General features: G+C 32.6%; 3 protein-coding genes across 6 annotated transcripts in view; 1 reads left to right on the top strand and 2 right to left on the bottom strand.

Annotated features, from left to right (window-relative positions):
* LOC112905746 overlaps positions 1–6,966 on the bottom strand; it is a 26,968-nt gene extending 20,002 nt beyond the window's left edge. The window contains exons 1-2 of the mRNA XM_025978777.1: positions 6,832–6,966; positions 3,107–3,277 (exon numbers count right to left, since the gene is read on the bottom strand). Coding sequence (XP_025834562.1) covers positions 3,107–3,277; positions 6,832–6,966 — 306 coding nt within the window. The remainder of the gene's footprint in view (positions 1–3,106; positions 3,278–6,831) is intronic.
* Positions 6,967–6,977: 11 nt separating this feature from the next.
* LOC108741543 lies at positions 6,978–19,797 on the bottom strand. Of its 4 annotated transcripts, none has more exons than XM_025978775.1 (5): positions 19,469–19,733; positions 19,178–19,383; positions 18,641–19,117; positions 12,627–12,766; positions 6,978–8,285 (listed from the first exon to the last, which is right to left on the bottom strand). In XM_025978775.1, the coding sequence occupies exons 2-5, from the start codon at positions 19,251–19,253 to the stop codon at positions 8,145–8,147; spliced, it is 834 nt and encodes a 277-aa protein (XP_025834560.1). In that variant the 5' UTR covers positions 19,254–19,383; positions 19,469–19,733; the 3' UTR covers positions 6,978–8,144. The 4 variants fall into 4 exon arrangements, with proteins under 4 accessions (XP_025834560.1, XP_025834559.1, XP_025834558.1 ...); XM_025978774.1 differs by having other exon boundaries at positions 19,448–19,733; XM_025978773.1 differs by having other exon boundaries at positions 19,178–19,733.
* Positions 19,798–22,326: 2,529 nt separating this feature from the next.
* On the top strand, positions 22,327–24,369 carry LOC112905745 (piwi-like protein 2). The gene has a single exon (XM_025978771.1). The coding sequence runs from the start codon at positions 23,331–23,333 to the stop codon at positions 24,339–24,341; it is 1,011 nt and encodes a 336-aa protein (XP_025834556.1). The 5' UTR covers positions 22,327–23,330; the 3' UTR covers positions 24,342–24,369.
* The last annotated feature ends 6 nt before the right edge of the window (positions 24,370–24,375 follow it).

Raw genomic sequence — 24,375 nt, forward strand, 5'->3', positions numbered from 1 at the left:
AGGTAATGGTCTGATGAAAATCGATAAGTTCTCTCAAACATTTTAACGTAATACAGAATATTAATAAAAAGTTCACCGAATTCAAGTAAGTGGGTTGTTGCATATTTTTTTAAAGAAGTTTTTCATATTTGTAGGCCAATAATTATTGAAAATGTTATAAATAATTTTTTGAATTCAAACGGTCCAGGAGATCCCGAAGAGATCGTGACGTCACGATACACTCCCTACGACGATAATCGACTACCCCTGTAAATATCGGATAAAGTGCAAACATATATCAATTTTTTATCGATTTCAAGTAATGTCGACTCCAAAAAACAGTTACTGGTATTGTTTTATGCCACTGTGTTCAAGTACTACTCAGTATGCCAGAAAAAAAAAATCTGTATCCCAAATGAATTTAATATTTAAGTGCAATGACTTCCAGCAGCTCATCGAACTGATACCATCAAAAACATCGAAGTCACATTGTTTTTGATCTTAAAAATGACGTGAAAATTATGTTCATTTTTCATTAATTGTTTATTGTAAAAACTTGAAATACCACGTTGTGTTACATATTTTCAGCTGTCAACCGGAGCGAAATATGCAAACTTCAAATAAGACGATATCGTCCAGCTTCTGATAAAATGTGGAGACAAAAAGAAAAAAATATTTTATTTGAGGCCGATAGCGAAGCCTTTAAATGCTAAAGCAATAAAACAAGGCATGACATTTGCAAATGCAATGTTTTAAAATTTATTGAACAAGAAATTCTCGAAAAGCACGTGGGATCGTGTGGCAGAATTAATAAAGCCGTAAATTTTTGTCGTTTAATTGATAAATAAAAAGACTTATCGCGTTTTACAAAGTGGCATATAATGTCAGTTTTAAGTTTTTAATGTTTTTTGAGTTTTTGCGGTTGTCGGCTTTCGTAAAACCTGGATCAAGTTTATTTACCTTTTTTATGCCTATTACTTATCTTTTATGAAAAAAAACTATCACTGATAAACAACATACCGATCCATGAATAAGACATGTGTGCATGCAAAAGCGCGCGCAAAGCGACGTGTATCGTAACGCCATGACTAATCAGAAACAGTTTTATAAATCCAAATACTTATACCATCAACTTTAATTTATTGTAAATGAATGAAAAAAAACTTTTCTTCAGTAGCAATTATTAATACGGACATTTTTAAAAATATGTATGTTATCAAAAATGAATTCTACTTTTAACAAATTCAAAAAATTAAAACATAGTCTCAGACGGACACACGATACGGCTCTGTAGTCATTTATCAATTTCGATTTAATTATTATAATAAAAGGACCACAATGCAACAGTATACAGAGACTTAATAAATGATCGAAAGTCAAGTGACCTCATTTTTAGTAACCGATAGTGTATTTATTAATTTAAGATTGGCGCTCTGAATCTGGTTACTAGTTAGTTACGAAAACTACTATCGTCTGTCAGTTATTAGTCGTCCTTGCGAGTTTTTGCTATTTATTAAAGATAATAAAATACTGATTCTTACCTATCTGCCTATTTTTTCACTTTAATTTATTCCTACTTATTATGTGATGCTAGTAAATATTTTCGTTATTTTGGCATTTCATAAAACACATACTACTTGCAACATTTTCTAATTTTTTAAACGCCGAAACTAGAATTTGTCAGAAATCGCCTAAGGATATTTGAATTGATTTTGTGCATCTTGTATGTGTATGTGACGTGACTCTGGGTCATTTAAGAAGATACTGTACTCAAAACACGATTGAATTTCAAGTCAGTTACCAAAGATGAAATTAGATTTAAGTAAGTCACTATTTAATTACGAAGTTCTTGAATAAATTGGTAAAGACCTTCGCGGTCAGTAGGTGAACTGATGCTGTTCTGATTGGCTTTTCAAGCAGTCGTGTGTTGGAGTTGCTTCCTAACGTTTCGCTAGCACGAGTGGCGAGCTTTTTCAGGTATCCTTCCTTCTCCGATGTATTTATGCCGGTGGTAGGGGATGGGCCTTGTTCCGAATCAGTCAATCGTGGCAAGCCGTTCGAGTGTTCCTAAATTCTGAATGAGTCTGAGGGCCTTCTCCTTACTGAAGTTCTCCGAATGTTTTTGGATCTCGCTGGCTTCTGTAACCATCTTGCTGTATTTTATGATCGCCGTCGCATTTTCGGTGTGTTCTAGTCGGCAGCTTGCTTTGTGGTTCTTAAGTCTCGTTCCTATCGATCTGTTTAATGGTTCCTACGTACACTCTTCCGCACAAACAGGGTATGCGATAGACTCATGAGGCTGAAAGGGGTCCCTCTTGCCCACAGCTGATCTGATGCTCTACTGAATCCTCTTCGTAAATTTGAAGATGGTTCTGATGTCGCATCTCTTCAGTATTCTGCCAGTTCGTTCATAACCTTTAGAGCATGTGGTAGATATGCTCAAGAAGTACTGTGCCATTCGTTGATCTCTGCTACCTTTAATCCGTACATTGATCTCTCAATCTCTCCCTTTTTGTAACCATTCACCTCGATGGCGGTTTTTAAATATTCAAGTTCCGTTTGGAGATTTTCCGGTGCGCAAATCCTTCTAAGTCATTTGAAGAAGACTCAACAGATCATCAGATCAGATAAGAACAAAGAGGGAAGTAAGTCTAAGGAAATATGACGTTATCAGTTTTATTTTAATCTTATTCTTAACTTGGCAGTTCTTAAAATTTTTCATTACCATATAGTCATTTTCATTGCTATTTTTAATCACAAGAACTCGTGTAACGAGGGGAATAGCGTTTCTGACGTAATATTTTTAAGGGGGGTCACTCAAACTATGGCTTAGCGTGATGAAGGGGAGGGACGAATGGATCCAAAAATTTGAAACTCTCAGTAACGTATTTTATGGACGACTACCAACTGGCTGCGAAAGCCTTTACCAACTTGTAATAACTGGAGTGTCTTTGAATTCTGACTTGGTAATACATTTGTTTGTAAAGGCCTTTTTAATTTCGAGTTGTTATAGAATATTTAGACGATGACCTTTATTTTCTACGTTTAGAATTTCAAAATTTACAAATTATGTTACCAAAACCTATCAAAAACAAAAAACATACTTCGCATTTTTAAACATACATACCACATTGGCCTCATTTGTTTCAGCTACGGCAAATTGGTGATTCCAACATAATTTACTATATTTACGGCACAAATAAATCCCAATTATAAAAACACAAAACAAAACTGCCAATGTTGACAATGAACTCAAGAGGACAACGTTGCCATTTGACTTCTTGCTGGATACTAATCCCTGGAAGAAATACAACACTTAAGATTGACTTGAAACGAAATGTTATTCAAAACTAATAAAACCGCTAATAAACAATTGTATTTACCCAATGTACATTTTAATAAACAAAATAGTTTATTGACCAAATGTACATTTTAATCAACTCCTCCGTTTTTACTAAGATTCATCTCGCCCAGGCAAAAGCATCCTGTGAGGCCACTACTAGGGCTACAGGCGAAAAAAGGTCAATGGCATCGAGGGTAGATCACAAGCTGTTCAATTTTACCTAAGAGTAAAATAGTAAAATAGTGGGAGTTTGGCCTTCGCGATCCTGTCAGATAACCAATTTAGAGGTAGAAAACATCCAAAATAAATAAACCTGGTCCTTCAGATTGGGGGCTCGAGCAATGAACCTGCAGCTCGTCATTCATAATGAAAATATCTCAACAAATCCTCGGATAAAGACGGATATTACGGAAAAAGAAAACTGGCGATGAAAAGGACATTACGATTAGGAACATGGAACATACACAGCTTATATGTACTAAAAATAAAGTATTTACAATACCATTAACAGAGGTAAAAAAAAGAGGAATAGAAAAACGAAACGGATATATTTCATATACGGTGAAGTGCTCAAGGAAAGACGAAGAGAAAAATCATGAGAACAAATAAACGATGGAATTCCCACTGTAGAGTTTTATAAATTAATCACTTTCATTTATAGCTGTATATGCAACAAAGATGCAAAGTTTAGAAATAAAAGACCTGTTTTCTGATAAATTGAGAAAGTTACTAAATAGCCTTGGCAACAGCAAATATGTAATTTTAATGGACGACCTAAATAACAGAGTTGAGCAACGAAAAGACGATCATGTGGTAGATAAGGAAGACCATCAGTTATTTCTCTTACTAGCGAAAGTATACTTCAGATACAGGGAACTGCAGAAAAGAAACCAACAAAATATGGAAAAGAATTACAGACCTAAAACAATATGTACAGTTTAGAAGGTCTATGAAATGAGTTAACTAAGTTCCTTACCCAGTTAAGACTCATAAATAAAAATAATATCCGGAACGAGGCAACGGCGAAAATGTATGAAGACATAAAATCTTGTATCTACCAGTCAGCAACAGAAGCTTTAGGAGAAATAAATACACAAACAAAAAGGTGAACACAACACCTAAAAAATCTACTTAAAGAAATTTACAAACAAGATATGAGCAAGACGTTAAACACAAACTGAAAGCTCAAAACAAATATAAGGACTAACTGTGTACAGAGATTAATAAGAACATCGGAAATACCAGATCCAATAATGTCTAGAAAGTAATTGAAAGCAGGGGAAATTAAAATAAAGATACCTAAAATTTGAACCCTATTAGAAGGCAAAAATGGAAGAATAACCTCAAAATGCTTGATTGAAGAAATAGAGGAAACAGCAACCGACGACAGCTATTTTCTACTAAAAATAAACACCTCTCGAAGTTAAGTAAACTCTACGCCAGATTAAAAGTGAAATCTTCTAGCTCAGGGAACGTTGATATAGAACTAATTAAAGCGAGTTTATGATACAATTCCATTAAAATGCTGTTCAAATGCAGGGAAAATTGGTAAGGAGGTTTCGAAAAACTTTCAAGTGACAAACAACCTAAATGAAGAATGTACTCTAGCTCCTCTATTATTTAAAATCTATTTAGAAAAGCTTTTGCCTCTTTAAATTGATTATACTGGCAAAGAAATTCGGTCGTATAAGAAACGATGTAATCAAAAAAATACAATAGAATAATGCATTCTAATCACCAAAAGTTACCTTCAATCGCCAATAATCATCTTTAATGATTAATATCGAATTATACATTTGGTTTTCTGTTTTTATGTATAAATAATACTTCTATAATAGTAAATTCGGTGAAACCTTGGTCGGACTTTAATAATTCCAAGCTGTTTAAATCTACCGTTTTTTGAGTTACAACAAGTAGCGTGGTATAACCGTTTGTACTATATTACTACATTTTGGGGCAATACAGACCCATTCTACCGGCCAGTTTAAGACATTTTTTGAATTACTGCAAACAGCGGGGTAACGCAATCTCTAGTATATTGATACATTTTGTGAAATTCATAAAGCACTGTCTGGGTCTTTATTCCGTCTACGATGCACTAATCAAGTCCAATAATACTGAAATCGCAATCAGCGTCTGACTTTTGACAGAATACTGACCACTATACACTTTTTTGCAGTTTCTTATTTTACAAAAATGTTCTACTACTGCTGATCTTTTAGAAAGGCTATTTTCTTTTAGATATGTTCTTCAAATCTGGTGTAAATACTCTCTGGAACGTAAATCCCTAAAGATTGCATCAAATAGCATAGTAGTGATAGGAAATGTCAGGAATCATTTCTTCTCTTTCTAACGCAGTCTAATTAAAACTTTTTTCCCCAATCACATCTTCATGTACCTGTCGTAATTAAATTACTTAATTTTAGCTATCGTAGTATATTTTAATAATTAATATTTCATATTGCAGAAAGTACAAAAAACATTATGTTGTTTTAACGACCGGCCCATTAAGCAAACTCCATTATATAGTTTTAGTCAATTTAGATTGTCCTAGTTAAATATAAATATATAAGGTGTAGGCTAAAATTAAATTTTATCATAATCGTACAGATGTAAACACAGACATGGATATTACATCTGGACAACTGTGATTTGTCTGTGTCAAGCAATGTAATTTTAGTTTTGCTTTACGTGGGACTGCTTTAAATTTTGACATTCATTATTATCTTTTTGTTAAACTTAATTAATGTCTACAAATAATATATAACTATTCTTATTACATGCATAAAATCAAGGAGACGTAACATTAACAAAATAAAATAAATCGATCAAAATTATATATTGAAGTTTGCTTTTAATAACCCGGCAGTTGAAAAAAAAAATAGTCAATAACACGCACATTAACACGTGTTTAGAAGGTATATATTAACAAAGAACTGAATTTATATTACAATTGTTGTATTTGTATTTCTTAAATACCATTTATCAATCCAAAATAAAACCGCGTGCTTTGATCCGTAGCACATCAGCCAATATAACTAATAATAAAACTTCTGTTAGTTAGCGGATAAGTACACATCTATGTGAACATGTACGCATAGTTACGACTAGGAAGGGAATGCTAATCAGGCCGCATCAGAAGGAGGAAGAATGGTGCCGTACGTTTCTTATCACCATTGCTGTCTCCAGGTATTTATGCTCTATGGAATATTCCTGTTCCTCATATCAATATAATTTTTTTTCAATAATTGCAGGTAATTTTATAAATACCTTTCTCTTTTTTATGAACATTTGCTATAGCTAATAAACTATACACTTAATTTTTTTAAAAGAAAAAGCCGGTACCGTCTAGTTTTCTGTTGTTTAATAGTTTTCGTAAATATTCAAAACTTTCTTAAGTTTATCTTCTTTAACTTCCCTTAAATATTGCGTTCAAATGTGACACTGATGTTAAAAAGCATGCTCCACTAATTTTCTTAATAATTAATTATTTTAACATAAAATTATACCTCAGGAGAACATTCATTTTCATCTACGCATCCAGGATACGGACAATTCACGTAACCATCATGGAAAAATCCAACATAAATGCATTTATCTGTTTGATGAGGAAGACAAGGAAGGTAATCTTGTTTATTCCACATGCAANCAAATTTTCGAAATACTATAATAAATAAGATAGTAGGGATTGTTTAACTAATGATTAAAGATGAAAAATTCATAAAAACCTGTTTTTTAGGTAGTTTGAATTCAATTGCAATTGTATATATATTGAAGTATAGTAAATCAATGTATTTTTATGCAATTTAAATACTGTTCAGCGTTTAGCATGTAGCTATTTAATGTTCTTCATGTAAAACTGATATTGTGTGTGTGTATGAGTAACAAAAGCCATCACGTTATTATACCACATTGCTGAAAGTTGTTGTTTAAATTACAATTTTAATATAAGTAAACTATAGTTGATATATGTATACATTTACCTGTATTTAATACGCCTTTTACTTGTATACTTGTATTTGCAACATTGCATTGGACTGGCCATCGTTGGAAGGAATTGTTGAATAATAAAAATTTTGTTTCATTCGGCTTCTGAACTCATTTCACTAACATTCACAGGTCTGATGCGTTGTTTAATGCCATTCAATGATCAAAATGAATAAAATAAAACATAAATTTGTTAATATTTCATGATCGTAATAAACTCATCTAACTTTATATTATTTATTTCAAACTTAACTTTGGTCGCAAGTTTTAAACAGCTAATCTTAAAAGAGAAATAAAAAAGGCAGGGAATGCGGAAAAAGACCATGAAACGTTTTGTAAAATATGAAGAGGTATGGCTTTAATCGATCCAATACAAGATTTTAGCAGCATATTGAGAACATTGAAACAGAAAGCAAAAGAGTCTCTGCTCTGTTAAGTTTAATAGTTAAAGAGGTATATGCATTAATCTACAGAGACAGAGATCCAATTTTGCGATAGGCTACAAACGACAACAAAATGTAATATCATGATATGCTAAAATACACAACCTTACTAATAATTGTGAATTTAGCAAATGTCTGGAGTAAACATTAAAGGATAAAGTATGCGATCTAAGGAGTTCAAACTATCTCACAAAAAACATTTTTTTAATGAATATAACACCTTTAATCAATATTTAAATAATCCCTACTATTCCAACTTTTAGGGTATTACAAAAACTTGATATCACTTCAAATGCCCATTTTTATATACCCGCGGTTGCCTGTTAAGAATTAAATTATGCATTTTGACAAATTCTGCTAAGCTCTAGGTAGGCGGAATTACTTTTTCTCCTTTATCTATCTGGAAATAAGCTTTCATATGACGGAGGCAAATCCTTATTTTCTTCAGTAGAAAGAGCAGTTGAAGTAGCATATGGTCCCGACTGTGATCCCACAGAAGTAGGAACTGGCCCGCTTATAAGCACTGAGCGATTCTAAATAAAATTAAAACAAAACCTTGGTAGAAGCACATCTGCACAGCAGTTATAATTAAAAACTTGATTCGTTTCATTGATGATATACATATACATATATATACAGTGTCCCAAGCAAACGCGTTTCCTCAATAACTCCTTTACACTTGAAGATATAAAAAAAAGTTTCTAATAAGAGTGGTACCAAATAAGTACCTCCATATCCTAAAATTAATTTCGATTATAGAGAGTGCTTCATTTTCTCTGGGGGCAACCTAACTTCATTTTTTCAATTGGCATGTCCCATTTATTATTGCATTTTTGGATTCCTTGTGAAATTAAAATACCACTTTTTTTAACCATTCATTATGTCTAAAATGCACCAATTTCCATAAAATTGGCGCTAAATCAATTAATACGCTGTTGCAGTTGCAGTACTCTGCGCCATTTTCAATGTCTTCAAAACGAGAACACACAGAGGTGTTCTATTTTCACAAATAGCTTGTGGAAAAAATGCCCTACTATTTCAACTATTACCGCAAACATGAAACATGTTCTTTTTAAATTAATTGAAATTTACCACTTCCAAAATAAATTGTTTTAAATAGGCATAACTATTTTTTTTTTTAATGGAATGCCATATGTTTTTGTCAGCGCATCATATGCAAAATTTTATTTCCTTTCGTCCAATATAAGGTTGTTACTATATCTACGGCTAACACTTTTTGAGAAAATTAAACTTTTTTAATAATGTCAGTTTATATCAGAATATCAAGTACGGCTTCGTCGGCGATTCGCTTTTATCCACCATTGTTTCCTACAAACGTCAATTCTGTGCGCTTAATTGGGTGCCGAGTAACGTTTCGTTTTCGAAGCTGTTAATTTCTGAACTGCCTAACCCGTGGCTTTGAGTCAAAATGAAAAAAATATCCGCGATATCCAAACACACGTAATCCGCGTTCCGCAGGGTGCTACAGAGGTTTGTTACTAGCGAAACAATAAAATTTGCACCTAGAAACTACCTTTTAACTGTCCCTACGGAAGAAAATGAATTTCGCTTTTTGATATCCCAATGTCAATATAAGAGATATAATCCGAGAGGCTCAAATTAGTATTTTTTTTTTGTCCAGTATAAGGTAGATACTATCTACAGGTAACACATTTTGAGAAAATTCAACTGTTTTCATAATTTCAATTTCCTAGAAAGCTTATCTTCCTTCCTAACTTGGAAACTGAAAGGAACCCAGTGCCCTGTTTAAAAGATGTTTTAGAAAAATGTAATATTCTAAGCGGGACAGAACATGAATTTTTATTTATATCGAATTTATTAAATTGATTTGCGCATATTTCTAAGTGAATTGCACGTCTTTTGAATAATCTGGCTGTTACTGTAGTGCCTACTTATTTGACCACCGTTTCAGTTGTTTTAATTCCGGGGAATGAAATTTGCAGTTAGTCAATTAGTAGCTGCCATTTTGTTCTACACAAATCCTCATTCGCCTATTACTGCGACAATAATTAATGTCGACGTTAGTCAGCATGTCCGGGGTAATCTCTCTTAAGCCGGTAATTATTCTTTACCGCATATCCTCCACAGTGGTAGGTATAGGGGCATACACCTTATTTTGAACAAAACCCCACAGAAAGAAATAGCATTCTGTGAGGTCAGGTGACCTGGCAGGCCATTTAATTGCCCCCTCCCCTTCCTAACCACCGATTTTCGAAATTCCTGTACAAGAAGATGCAACCCCAGTAGCACAACAATATTGGTAAAATATTATATTTACATATTGGTGCAATGATGGAAACGTCAGATTTTTTTTATTGGCCCAATGTAGATTTTTAATATTAACCCAATATTGAAATTAAATATTGTTCCAATGTTAGGAAATAATAAATGTGCAATATTTATTTGAAAAATACAGCCAATATTTGTTTTCCAGATTGGTCCAATATATGTTTTATATATAGTTACAACATATCATGTATATATAGGCACAATATCTACCCCAGTACCACAAAAATATTGGTAAAATATTATATTTACATATTGGTTCAATGATGGAAACGTCAGATTTTTTTTTATTGGCCCAATGTAGATTTTTAATATCAACCCAATATTAAAATTGAATATTGATCCAATTTTAAGAAATAATAATATAATAGAACACTGAAATAAAAAATTGTTCGGTATATATATTTTTTATTATATTATGGAAAATTAAATTAAATTTACGAACAAACAAAAAAAAATACATTCTAAACAAATGTTTTGTAAATAAAAAAAAAACTAATATTAAGTGAAATAATGTCATCTACTCTTCCGCCCGCCTTCCTTGTCCCGAGCACCTGCTAAATACGCCGAAATTGATTTTTTAATATCATTGTCGGTAGGATTTTGAAACCGCTTTCGGACAGCTTCTAAAAATGCAGAAAAAAATTGTCATTATCTTCGGAAACAGCAATAATAATTATTGTAAGTACCTACACATATTACATTACGAGCTATCTAAAATATACCTACCTACAACCAAGCCTACAATTTAATGATACCTATAGCTTAATATTTATTCTAAGATCACATAAAATAAAAAAAATATAAAAAATGATGAAAATATAAACTGCGATGACGCCACGGCGGAGCTATACAATCAAACATCGGCAAAACATACTTAACCAATTATGTCCAATACGATTAGGTGTTTATAAAATCACATTAATTTTGGAAATATAAATTTAAATGCACTCACCATAAGATTAGATAAGATCTGTACAGACGACTCTGTACGTTACACGTCCATTTAAGATTCGGTGTAACTACAACTTAAAAACTATCTTTAATACACAAACAGGCCTCCTGAAGGGTGAGATGGAGAGCAGGCTGTATCAAGCTAGTAACCAGCACAGATATTTTGACCCAAGGGGTCCGGCAAAAGTACCTGAAGGGCAATTAAATTCAACAAAATAGACTCCAAAAGTGTCTGAAAAACGTTGTTAATGTGAACGAAATATTCTTGTAAGTTCTAACACAAAACTATACGCATTACGAATACATATATATGCCGAACACTATCTTTTCCCTGACTTATTATATAATCCAGTTAACATTTATTACTACATGTGAGAATCACACAGTACATAATAATTAATTAAACAACTAAAATATACATTTACTTACCACTNATATCATAATTATACATTAAACGTTTAACTTAGTTATCAATTGAATTAATATCACATTATAAGTAAGCATACATTTTATCTTTAAAAAATATTAATATTTTCAATTTGCTAAACACTTGGTAGTTGATAAAAATGAGAATATTAGCACAATAACAAAAAATTTGCAGCTAATGGAATACGCAAAAACGGCAACAGTAGCTGTTGATTTAATTCAAGAATTACTGAAACCTTCAGACGATGATTCTAATGAAGATGAAAATCTCATATATTGTTATAGAAATAATATATACGCGAGCACAAACTTAAATAAACTTAAAGTACTGTGAGTACCTTATTATCTCGGAAGCGAGCTCTTGATTCAGTTCAACTGGTTACATAAATTTATTGTTAAACTGTTTTATTGGGAACATATCATCAAAAAAAAAACTTAGGTTACTACTGCACCTTAAAACAGGATTAAACGTTTCAGTATAATCAATCCCTGATTTCTGATTATAGCCTTTTACAACCAATCTTGCCTTATAACGTTAAATTAACCCAACTGTTATTCATAATTACAAAGTATCAAAGTCAATAGGGCTGACAACAACCAAATATTGCTGTATTTTCCAGGCGATAAACCTGAAGAGGAAGGAAAGAATGAAAGGGATTAAACCAAAGATAACCAAGATGTCAAAAATAATGAAATCAAACATTGATTCGTTCAGTAAATCTAAAAATAAATCTACAGAAGCTGAAGTGTGAAGTTCTGATAACTCAAAGAATATTACGACAAAGCAACTGACCAAAGAAATCCTGAAGAACCAATCCCAACTGGAATAGTAAATGAACCTAATGAACCACCAAATGCAGACCAAGCTTAACAAGATATTTATCAGTCACGGCTACGTTCTAGGGCAAACCTAAACCTCCAATTAGATATCAAGACTGTGTAAATACTGAAGACATACATGTGGCAGAAGGGTGTGAACCAATCAACTATCAAGATACACTTGTAGTGAGGCTAATAAATGGAAATTAGCTATGAACGATGAAATGAAATCGCTCAATAAAAATCTTGTATTTGAGTTAGTCAAACCTCCAGCTGGTACCAACATTATGAATAACTTAAAGTGTATTGTCACGCCCAAATTGGGAACGGTGTCTTGACCATCTATGTATTTTAACATAAAATTATACCTCAGGAGAACATTCATTTTCATCTACGCATCCAGGATACGGACAATTCACGTAACCATCATGGAAAAATCCAACATAAATGCATTTATCTGTTTGATGAGGAAGACAAGGAAGGTAATCTTGTTTATTCCACATGCAACCTGTAAATACTTATTTGTATTATAAAGTTATTAACTGTAAATTTTTCTTATACAGGATGAAATTGAAAGTATAAAAGTTTTTCATAATGCGCTCTTGAATTAAAATACAGTGTAAACTCTTTATAACGTCACTCGATTTAACGACAAACTCCTTAAAACGTCGAAATTGCTTGACTATGGTTGGTTTACTTTTTTTTTTTGTACAATATTACACTCTTTATAGCGTCACGCTTACTCTATTTAACCCTCCAATGCCCAGAATTATTTTTTCTTCAGGAAGTTGTTCATATTGTGTATATTCTGTTTAAATTAGACTATTGTTTAAGAAAGAAATACCAAAATTACGAAAAAACGATTATATGCCTTACTTTTTTGACGTATGATATATCATACGGTGGGCAGTAGAAGTTAAGATACATGAAAACTAATTTTATGATGACTTCCAGCAGCTCATCGAACTGATACCATCAAAAACATCGAAGTCACATTGTTTTTGATCTTAAAAATGACGTGAAAATTATGTTCATTTTTCATTAATTGTTTATTGTAAAAACTTGAAATACCACGTTGTGTTACATATTTTCAGCTGTCAACCGGAGCGAAATATGCAAACTTCAAATAAGACGATATCGTCCAGCTTCTGATAAAATGTGGAGACAAAAAGAAAAAAATATTTTATTTGAGGCCGATAGCGAAGCCTTTAAATGCTAAAGCAATAAAACAAGGCATGACATTTGCAAATGCAATGTTTTAAAATTTATTGAACAAGAAATTCTCGAAAAGCACGTGGGATCGTGTGGCAGAATTAATAAAGCCGTAAATTTTTGTCGTTTAATTGATAAATAAAAAGACTTATCGCGTTTTACAAAGTGGCATATAATGTCAGTTTTAAGTTTTTAATGTTTTTTGAGTTTTTGCGGTTGTCGGCTTTCGTAAAACCTGGATCAAGTTTATTTACCTTTTTTATGCCTATTACTTATCTTTTATGAAAAAAAACTATCACTGATAAACAACATACCGATCCATGAATAAGACATGTGTGCATGCAAAAGCGCGCGCAAAGCGACGTGTATCGTAACGCCATGACTAATCAGAAACAGTTTTATAAATCCAAATACTTATACCATCAACTTTAATTTATTGTAAATGAATGAAAAAAAACTTTTCTTCAGTAGCAATTATTAATACGGACATTTTTAAAAATATGTATGTTATCAAAAATGAATTCTACTTTTAACAAATTCAAAAAATTAAAACATAGTCTCAGACGGACACACGATACGGCTCTGTAGTCATTTATCAATTTCGATTTAATTATTATAATAAAAGGACCACAATGCAACAGTATACAGAGACTTAATAAATGATCGAAAGTCAAGTGACCTCATTTTTAGTAACCGATAGTGTATTTATTAATTTAAGATTGGCGCTCTGAATCTGGTTACTAGTTAGTTACGAAAACTACTATCGTCTGTCAGTTATTAGTCGTCCTTGCGAGTTTTTGCTATTTATTAAAGATAATAAAATACTGATTCTTACCTATCTGCCTATTTTTTCACTTTAATTTATTCCTACTTATTATGTGATGCTAGTAAATATTTTCGTTATTTTGGCATTTCATAAAACACATACTACTTGCAACATTTTCTAATTTTTTAAACGCCGAAACTAGAATTTGTCAGAAATCGCCTAAGGATATTTGAATTGATTTTGTGCATCTTGTATGTGTATGTGANGTGAAGTCTCAGACTTCTACAAATAAAACAGTTTATAAGCATGCTGTCAACTATACTGAAGCTAAGTTATTATTATGACCAAACATTTAACATTTCAAAATTATTTGAAAATTGACAATGTGGACACAAAAGTAACAAAATAAAATAGAAGATTTAGTACATAAAAACATTTTGAACCCTGCTTCTTGTGAAAATAAATAGATATTTAAAGAATATTTTTGTATTAAAACATAACGTCCAGGGAAATTAATAAGCGTATGGGCGACATTTGTATTGATGATTATTTAAATTTTGATAATTCTCTCAATCAGAAAGCTTATGTAATTGAAATATGCACATTATCAGCTCTCCTTTCTTTTTCTACAGGTGATTTTGCCAAATTTCTCATAAAATTAGATCTTGGCGCATTTTTCATCTAGAGACGACATAAGCAATAGGATCTTGTTCTGCTTTAGTACATATGGCAGTAACACAACATCTTTGGTATATGAATACATGCAATTAATTGTGGCTCACACTTTGAAGGTAGAATCTCTGTCTTGTTTCTTTTTAGAGTGCCAAATTTTGTAGACTTTTGGGGCATATACATTCTAAATTTGCAGCAACCCCTAAATCTGACCAACAATTTATTTACACAGGCATTATTCCAGTGAGTATAATGGCTGTTTCTAAAAAATTTTGAAAAATAATGCTAATTACAGATCAGCTTTTTCTCATCAAGTCAAGTGAATTATCAAATCTAAGAGCAGCTAGTAACGCAATTTCTCAACTCATTGCGGCCATAATGATGTCCCTGCCAGTACCGTCAGTTACAAAAATAAATGAATATTGTCAGGGTTTCATTTGAACACCATAGTATAAACCATCAAACCTAAAAAAGCTTTCATTTGAATGTTTCTCTCAACTCGGCCAAAAATTAGTCCTTGTTTTTCTAACAAGCTTTCCTAATTGAATAAAAGTGATCATACATCAGAAGTTGCTGTAATGGAACAATTATATTGTGTTGAGATGTTCTAATAAACTTAGATACAGCTTGCTTTTCCTATTTCAAAGGAATAGTTGCAGCTTTCATAGTTTCAATTGATATGATCTGAAGATTCTTCTTCCTTTGAATCAGACATTAACATGTCAGGCTAGCCATAATGATCACTTTCGTTTAAAATGCTTTCAAAACATGAACTCACCCCTATCAATAACTAAGAGGCACTGAGGACATTTAGCCTCTGACGCAAAAAACTTGGATGGAGTAAACTAAAGCAAAATGTAGAGAACCTAGCAGACTCCACACCAGTAGCTACAGGTTAAGCGAAGAAACTAACCTAATCTAATACTACTCTAGCAATCTGAAATAGTAGAAAGCGTATATATAAAAGATTAGATTAGTTTAGGGTTAGGTTGAATTTGGTTATATTAGTCTCATTTCCAAATTTTTAAATTTTACATAGAAAAAAATAATTGGTCCATTACACGTTATTTCCATAAAAATTACTAAGTTTTATAGAAAATCATAAATACCTTTATAACGAATAAGTAATGATTGGTGAAAGAGAGTACGAGAATTTTCAGAATTTATGTTTTCCAACATATTTTATCTTTAGTCCACCTAAGGAGTATTACTTTAATACGTTTGTATGTAATTCAATAACAAAAAAAATGGTTAAATTTTTTTCGCTTCCGTTTATTTTTCCAAGTGCTTAAGAAACCGTAAACTATAAATAACTATAAGTAATTAGAATTAATACATAATAATACTCACTCTTAAATAAATATTAATTGTTGTTAAATAAACAATTACTGTAACATAACTGCACAAATATAACTAAAAAATTAATGTAGCACTACAGTATAGTGAATATTCATTATATTATATGAGATGCCGGTCACTAACAGCTGAATGTAATACCGATATGCGCATGCGCGCCTTTCTATCCTCATAGACTATCGCGTCGCGAGACAAAACGTTCCAAAACGTATCGTTTCATGGCCTTAAGATTTTACTCCCATCGAGCCCAAAGAAGTTTCACTTCAAAAACACTTTTCTGATTATAAAAGTAGGCACAAGTTTCATTATTGTAAACACAAAAATAAGAAGAAAGTTTAGAAGAAACCTTTAAAGAACAAAGCGATTTAAAATGTACTATGTAGAATATATGATTGTATTTAAAATAATGAAACCTATTTACTGTTATTAAGAATATATATGACCTATACAGAAATTTTAATTTGATGCATTATTCACAACCTTATAGAACTTAACATTCAGCTTTCAATATCATCAATTTTAGTACCGACATAAAAAAGGGATAAAGAAGTTGAATAAGTGTATCTATCTGTGACATCGTAGTTCTTAAACGCATAAGCTGATTTTGATTTTTTTTATTTGAAGGGTGACATAATTGAGTGTTTTTAGCTGATTTACTTGTGTTGGGGTTGTTTTAAATTTTTGAAACCTTTGAAGAACATTATTTATTTATTCAACAAAACTTCCATATCTCGGTTATTTAGGAAACTTAACTTTTTCCATCCAAAATTACTTAAAACCAAATATAAACTTTAATGAAAAATGGGGAAGGTGCTTTAACGTGTAGCTACTGAACATGAGGTGAAGTCTCAGACTTCTACAAATAAAACAGTTTATAAGCATGCTGTCAACTATACTGAAGCTAAGTTATTATTATGACCAAACATTTAACATTTCAAAATTATTTGAAAATTGACAATGTGGACACAAAAGTAACAAAATAAAATAGAAGATTTAGTACATAAAAACATTTTGAACCCTGCTTCTTGTGAAAATAAATAGATATTTAAAGAATATTTTTGTATTAAAACATAACGTCCAGGGAAATTAATAAGCGTATGGGCGACATTTGTATTGATGATTATTTAAATTTTGATAATTCTCTCAATCAGAAAGCTTATGTAATTGAAATATGCACATTATCAGCTCTCCTTTCTTTTTCTACAGGTGATTTTGCCAAATTTCTCATAAAATTAGATCTTGGCGCATTTTTCATCTAGAGACGACATAAGCAATAGGATCTTGTTCTGCTTTAGTACATATGGCAGTAACACAACATCTTTGGTATATGAATACATGCAATTAATTGTGGCTCACACTTTGAAGGTAGAATCTCTGTCTTGTTTCTTTTTAGAGTGCCAAATTTTGTAGACTTTTGGGGCATATACATTCTAAATTTGCAGCAACCCCTAAATCTGACCAACAATTTATTTACACAGGCATTATTCCAGTGAGTATAATGGCTGTTTCTAAAAAATTTTGAAAAATAATGCTAATTACAGATCAGCTTTTTCTCATCAAGTCAAGTGAATTATCAAATCTAAGAGCAGCTAGTAACGCAATTTCTCAACTCATTGCGGCCATAATGATGTCCCTGCCAGTACCGTCAGTTACAAAAATAAATGAATATTGTCAGGGTTTCATTTGAACACCATAGTATAAACCATCAAACCTAAAAAAGCTTTCATTTGAATGTTTCTCTCAACTCGGCCAAAAATTAGTCCTTGTTTTTCTAACAAGCTTTCCTAATTGAATAAAAGTGATCATACATCAGAAGTTGCTGTAATGGAACAATTATATTGTGTTGAGATGTTCTAATAAACTTAGATACAGCTTGCTTTTCCTATTTCAAAGGAATAGTTGCAGCTTTCATAGTTTCAATTGATATGATCTGAAGATTCTTCTTCCTTTGAATCAGACATTAACATGTCAGGCTAGCCATAATGATCACTTTCGTTTAAAATGCTTTCAAAACATGAACTCACCCCTATCAATAACTAAGAGGCACTGAGGACATTTAGCCTCTGACGCAAAAAACTTGGATGGAGTAAACTAAAGCAAAATGTAGAGAACCTAGCAGACTCCACACCAGTAGCTACAGGTTAAGCGAAGAAACTAACCTAATCTAATACTACTCTAGCAATCTGAAATAGTAGAAAGCGTATATATAAAAGATTAGATTAGTTTAGGGTTAGGTTGAATTTGGTTATATTAGTCTCATTTCCAAATTTTTAAATTTTACATAGAAAAAAATAATTGGTCCATTACACGTTATTTCCATAAAAATTACTAAGTTTTATAGAAAATCATAATGAACGTTTTACCAATTACGCTTACTTTTATAAGAAGTAAAAACAAGCAAAAAATCTGTTTCTTCTCCCTCCAACAAGGGCTCCCTTGAAACAAAAATTGTAGCAATTAACTTTCCCTTCGGATCAATATAGGAATTTCCTGTTGGTGCAAGGTCACTTGAAAATGGATATGGAGCAAAATGTTTGCCCATACTTAATTCTGCATTTAAATATCCACAATGTCTTGAAATATTAGAACCATCATCTCTTTTAAACTGAATGTAATCTATACATTCATTGGTAGTTTCATTCTTTCGTAAAATAAGTTTCTGTATCACAGCAAAAACACCATCACTATGGGATGACACATCTATTTCAAATGTACATTTAAAATCAACTTTCCATTTTAAAGAGTGATCATCCAATCTTTTTTGTGATACAAGCAAAGCAGAATCCTCATGTTTACCAAGTTTAATTTTTCGTTTTGTAATAGGTGAACATAATTCTCCACTTTCCACGTGCACTAAAAATTATTGAATTTTAGAAATCAAACCAGATGTAATAAACATAAACATAAACATACTGGACTTATAACTAAGAACTGCGTTCATTGAAAAAACAAGAAAAAGTAGCAAAATATTTAAATTAACTGTAGTCATTCTAAATTAAATTATTACACCTTCATTTTTGTATCAACATAATATTGTAATACACTATTAGTAAGTGCTGCATTACGCCGCCATCTTTATAGATGCTGATTAATGCAGATCAGCATTCGACAATAGGCGTCTAAAAGAAGTAGAGCAGCAGTTAAAATTAATCATAGACTGTATAAATAGATCGTCGCATTCACTTTAACTTGCAAACGACATACTCTGACAGGTTGTCGACGCGCCCCTTCCACAATCTGACCAGGATCTGACTGGACACTAATGTCCCAATCCCAAATGTAGAGATGTAAACAATGCAGAAATAAAGAACCGGATAGAAAACTTGTCGCGTAACGTATACCTATTGGCCGACAACATTAATAATGATAGCGAAAAAAGTTTAAAATCATAAGCATATGTGTGCTATCATTGCAAATAACACCGTGACCAAATACGTGTATTGTATTCTGTATTTTATGTATCCTGACGCATTTTTATGATTTTATTTCCTATATGTAGAATTGCACTATTGCTCATCAACGAGAGTGAAGGCCACTATTATTATTATTATTGTGTAATTTAGGGCATGTTCTGATGTACACTGCGACCTGCGACCACTGTAAGATATGACCTTTTGTATATCTATTATCTATGGATATGACGTCAATTTAGTATACTGCAAAGCAGTTCCATTATAGGCAGCTTTACCAGTTACTCAGTGGTTTCCAATATTTTTGTAACTGCGCCCCCCTTAAAAAAAATTGTTGCGCCCCCTTAATTTTTCTAACAATCTAATTTCATAAATACTCAATTTATTTAATGGGCTATAGAATAATATACAATATTATGTAAAAATATGCATAAAAAGTAATTATTTATTATAAGAAATAATAATTTTCGCGGCGAGGATTGTGGATTACGTATACCTATTTTGCTGATTCATTTTTTTGACACCTATTCGACTTTTTTGGTTTGNAATAATTTTAAATGTAATAAAAACAAATCTTACAAAAATACAAAAAAAAAATATGTAATTAATACAAAATTATAAAATTTAATGCGACGATGTGAGCCTGTTTTTCAGCACAAATTTCCTTAAACCGTGGTATCATTGAAGAAATCGCGGTTCTCAGTTCCTTTTCAATCACTAAAGCGACATCGATACTTTGTTTTTAAGACAGCTACTGCAAAAAAAACCAGTTTCACATAGGTAAGATGTTACAAATGGCAATAAAATTTAAAAAGCTTTGTTTGTCAAAGTAGGAAAATCGTCCTTCACCTTGACACCTATTCGACTTTTTTGGTTTGTATTCGAAAATGATATTTTGGAAACAGCTGCATGCCCCCCTAGGGGGGCGCAGCCAACGGGTTGGAAACCACTGAGTTACTGTTTAAAACGGTCTGTGGTTTCCTTGGATCACTTAGGCAAATGCTGAGGCAGTAATATTCCACAGATAATCTTTCATTCTCTTCTGTCTTCATTTCGTCCGTCTCATCTTTCTCACCCGAACCACCACCCACCCATTCCCACGATTCCTGAAAGCAGGCTGAAGAGGGCCTTCCGCCCTACCTTCCGGCGTAGCCCGGAGGGACTGCCCGACCACCAATAATAGTGGCTGGTGGGAATGAAACCCCCAAAAGTTTTTTTTTTTTGTTTAAAACGGAACGCGGTTCAGTAGTAATTCATTATACTAAACATAAATTTAAAATAGTCCATTCAACGGAATAACAATCTTTTAATATCATAATTATACATTAAACGTTTAACTTAGTTATCAATTGAATTAATATCACATTATAAGTAAGCATACATTTTATCTTTAAAAAATATTAATATTTTCAATTTGCTAAACACTTGGTAGTTGATAAAAATGAGAATATTAGCACAATAACAAAAAATTTGCAGCTAATGGAATACGCAAAAACGGCAACAGTAGCTGTTGATTTAATTCAAGAATTACTGAAACCTTCAGACGATGATTCTAATGAAGATGAAAATCTCATATATTGTTATAGAAATAATATATACGCGAGCACAAACTTAAATAAACTTAAAGTACTGTGAGTACCTTATTATCTCGGAAGCGAGCTCTTGATTCAGTTCAACTGGTTACATAAATTTATTGTTAAACTGTTTTATTGGGAACATATCATCAAAAAAAAAACTTAGGTTACTACTGCACCTTAAAACAGGATTAAACGTTTCAGTATAATCAATCCCTGATTTCTGATTATAGCCTTTTACAACCAATCTTGCCTTATAACGTTAAATTAACCCAACTGTTATTCATAATTACAAAGTATCAAAGTCAATAGGGCTGACAACAACCAAATATTGCTGTATTTTCCAGGCGATAAACCTGAAGAGGAAGGAAAGAATGAAAGGGATTAAACCAAAGATAACCAAGATGTCAAAAATAATGAAATCAAACATTGATTCGTTCAGTAAATCTAAAAATAAATCTACAGAAGCTGAAGTGTGAAGTTCTGATAACTCAAAGAATATTACGACAAAGCAACTGACCAAAGAAATCCTGAAGAACCAATCCCAACTGGAATAGTAAATGAACCTAATGAACCACCAAATGCAGACCAAGCTTAACAAGATATTTATCAGTCACGGCTACGTTCTAGGGCAAACCTAAACCTCCAATTAGATATCAAGACTGTGTAAATACTGAAGACATACATGTGGCAGAAGGGTGTGAACCAATCAACTATCAAGATACACTTGTAGTGAGGCTAATAAATGGAAATTAGCTATGAACGATGAAATGAAATCGCTCAATAAAAATCTTGTATTTGAGTTAGTCAAACCTCCAGCTGGTACCAACATTATGAATAACTTAAAGTGTATTGTCACGCCCAAATTGGGAACGGTGTCTTGACCATCTATGTAGTGTCACCAACACACAGAATTTGCCACCTAGTACTCCTTTTAAGGGTAGACTTTATCCCTTCGCGTTCCGGAATTGACTGATTGCGAATCGACTATCGATTCCCGTTCACGCGCTAAACTTTTTGATGAACCAGTGATTATTTGACCACAATTCAACATGGGTCATTCACTGGTTCCAGAAGTTTCTCTGGTCTTGCTGATCTAATGACAAAAAAACGACGAAGTCCTTATTGATGACTTTGCGAAGTTCAATAATTTCCTAATGGTCAGAGCTATCGAACTAGCGTCAAATTCCGCTTGTAAAATAAATAATTGTTTTCACTTGCCGCCTCGTTGCTGTGTAATGCCAAATATGCTTATTTTGCAAGTGAATGAACTCGATATTCGTTTTCTGAATTTGAAAAGAATAGCAACGTTATAATTTAATGTTTTAAGGTCTAAAATGGTTTTTTGAATTTCATTGAAATTTCACTACGTGACACTTCCCCCCGGCTTACAAAAGATAGGCTCTATCTTTGGCTAAAGAAAAAAAATTAAAAAAAGGAAAAATTCCTTAAGAGTAATCATTAGCAAATTGAAAATAGTTGATACAAAAAACATTGCTTGAATATTAAAGAACTACATTTAATTTACAATTATTAATGTTTTTCGCGACACACATTTTTAACAATTATTACATTATGACATTATTTAAAATAAACACCCACTAGCATACCAACACTCATGAGTTCGCACTTTCGTATCGTCTTTTTCTTGAGGAGAGAACCCGTGTGGTTTGGATCAAGGTCAGCATCACGTTTCCATCGTTGAAAAAATAGGGCAATTGTAGACAATAATAAAGCATACTAACACGTCAGGAATTATACATCGATGCTTGTATAGGTAATTTTGCTTGGGTCGTTCCCCGTTGGCGTGTCAGATGATCCGTTAGCTCGCCCACCGTATTCTTGGCTGTATTTTTTAACAGCAGTTTTGAAAATAAAATCAAGTTCATGGGAGTTAAAACTGCTGATGTATTCTTTTTATATATTATGTTTCTTAATAATCTTCTGGACGTTGCAGTTTTTCTCATATTGCTGGGCGCTGGTCCAGTATTGTAGTCAGTAGAAAAATGTTAGTTGAAATAAAGTTTGCCAACTCGCTCCGTGGTTTTCTCATTGTTGTTTAATTTTTATAAATTGTATATTATGGGAACTGTATGTGAAGTGAACAGCTCCATCGTTTTCCTTCTATCCGTGACCATTGATAAGGTGATGAAGTGGTATATTAACGTAAACAATCCAGAGTCACAAGAATTGAGGGATGATCGAAACAGCAGTATTTATAGCTTCAATGTAGCTGTTGGTTCAGCAGATATTCAGGCACCCGCATTTATCCGTCCAACCTCACGAGACGATCGATATGCCGCTATCAAACGAAAATGTTGTATGTCGACTCCTGCTGCAATTCAAGTTATAAATTCCAGAACACCTTCCAATCCCCAAAAGGTACGCTCCATAACGCAAAAAAATTGCATTACAAATAAATTGCAAATTGGGGGTACCCCATGGATGGTTCGTCTTCCTGTTAAGACTTGGATGGTAATTGGCATTGACGTTTATCATAGTCAAGGTAACCAATCCGTTTGTGGTTTTGTTGGTAGTCTAAACGAAAACTTCATGCGGTGGTTTAGTATCACCATATTCCAAGAGAGAGAGTTTGGAAACCAATTAAAAGTTGCGTTTGCGAAACTCCTCGAAAGATTTCACGAAATAAACGGAACATTTCCCCAGAAAATTATAATATTTAGAGATGGCGTCGGTGACGGACAACTAGCCCATTGTCATGACTATGAAGTGGTATGTTACCCCGGTAGGGGTTGGAATTGGTGTCCCTTTCGGACCAGATACCGTAAATTTGATATGCTCTTTCATTTTATTGGTTTTGGTCAAGCAATTATTTGGTTTTGTGGATACATCGGTGATTTGTGGGCGGCTTGGTGTCCTTTGCAGGTTTTTTCTCCCGTATGTGTAAATAAAGTGTTGAGTGCCCCAAGGGTGTTTGGCTTTAATAACGACACGACGACGGGTATGCCTGTTTTCTTCGTATTTAGTGCTGTTCGGGTCCGTCCTTTCATTGGTTATGCCTTGATTTGGATTAATGATGGGGAGTTCTCCCTCCAAGTGCATGAAATTTGGATGCTGTGTGGTGTCTCATGAATTATTCGTCGCGTTACATATAAAAAGAAAAAAA

This window comes from Agrilus planipennis, unplaced genomic scaffold, assembly GCF_000699045.2.
Source record: "Agrilus planipennis isolate EAB-ADULT unplaced genomic scaffold, Apla_2.0 scaffold290, whole genome shotgun sequence".
Lineage (NCBI taxonomy): Eukaryota > Metazoa > Arthropoda > Insecta > Coleoptera > Buprestidae > Agrilus > Agrilus planipennis.

Coding starts and splice junctions, on each gene's coding strand:
- LOC108741543 (XM_025978775.1), bottom strand. CDS start 19,253: ATGACTACAGTTAATTTAAATATTTTGCTACTTTTTCTTGTTTTTTCA. Junction 12,767..18,640: donor TGTTTTTACTTCTTATAAAA/GTAAGCGTAATT, acceptor AAGTATTTACAG/GTTGCATGTGGAATAAACAA. Junction 8,286..12,626: donor AAAATGAATGTTCTCCTGAG/GTATAATTTTAT, acceptor AATTTTATTTAG/AATCGCTCAGTGCTTATAAG.
- LOC112905745 (XM_025978771.1), top strand. CDS start 23,331: ATGGGAACTGTATGTGAAGTGAACAGCTCCATCGTTTTCCTTCTATCC.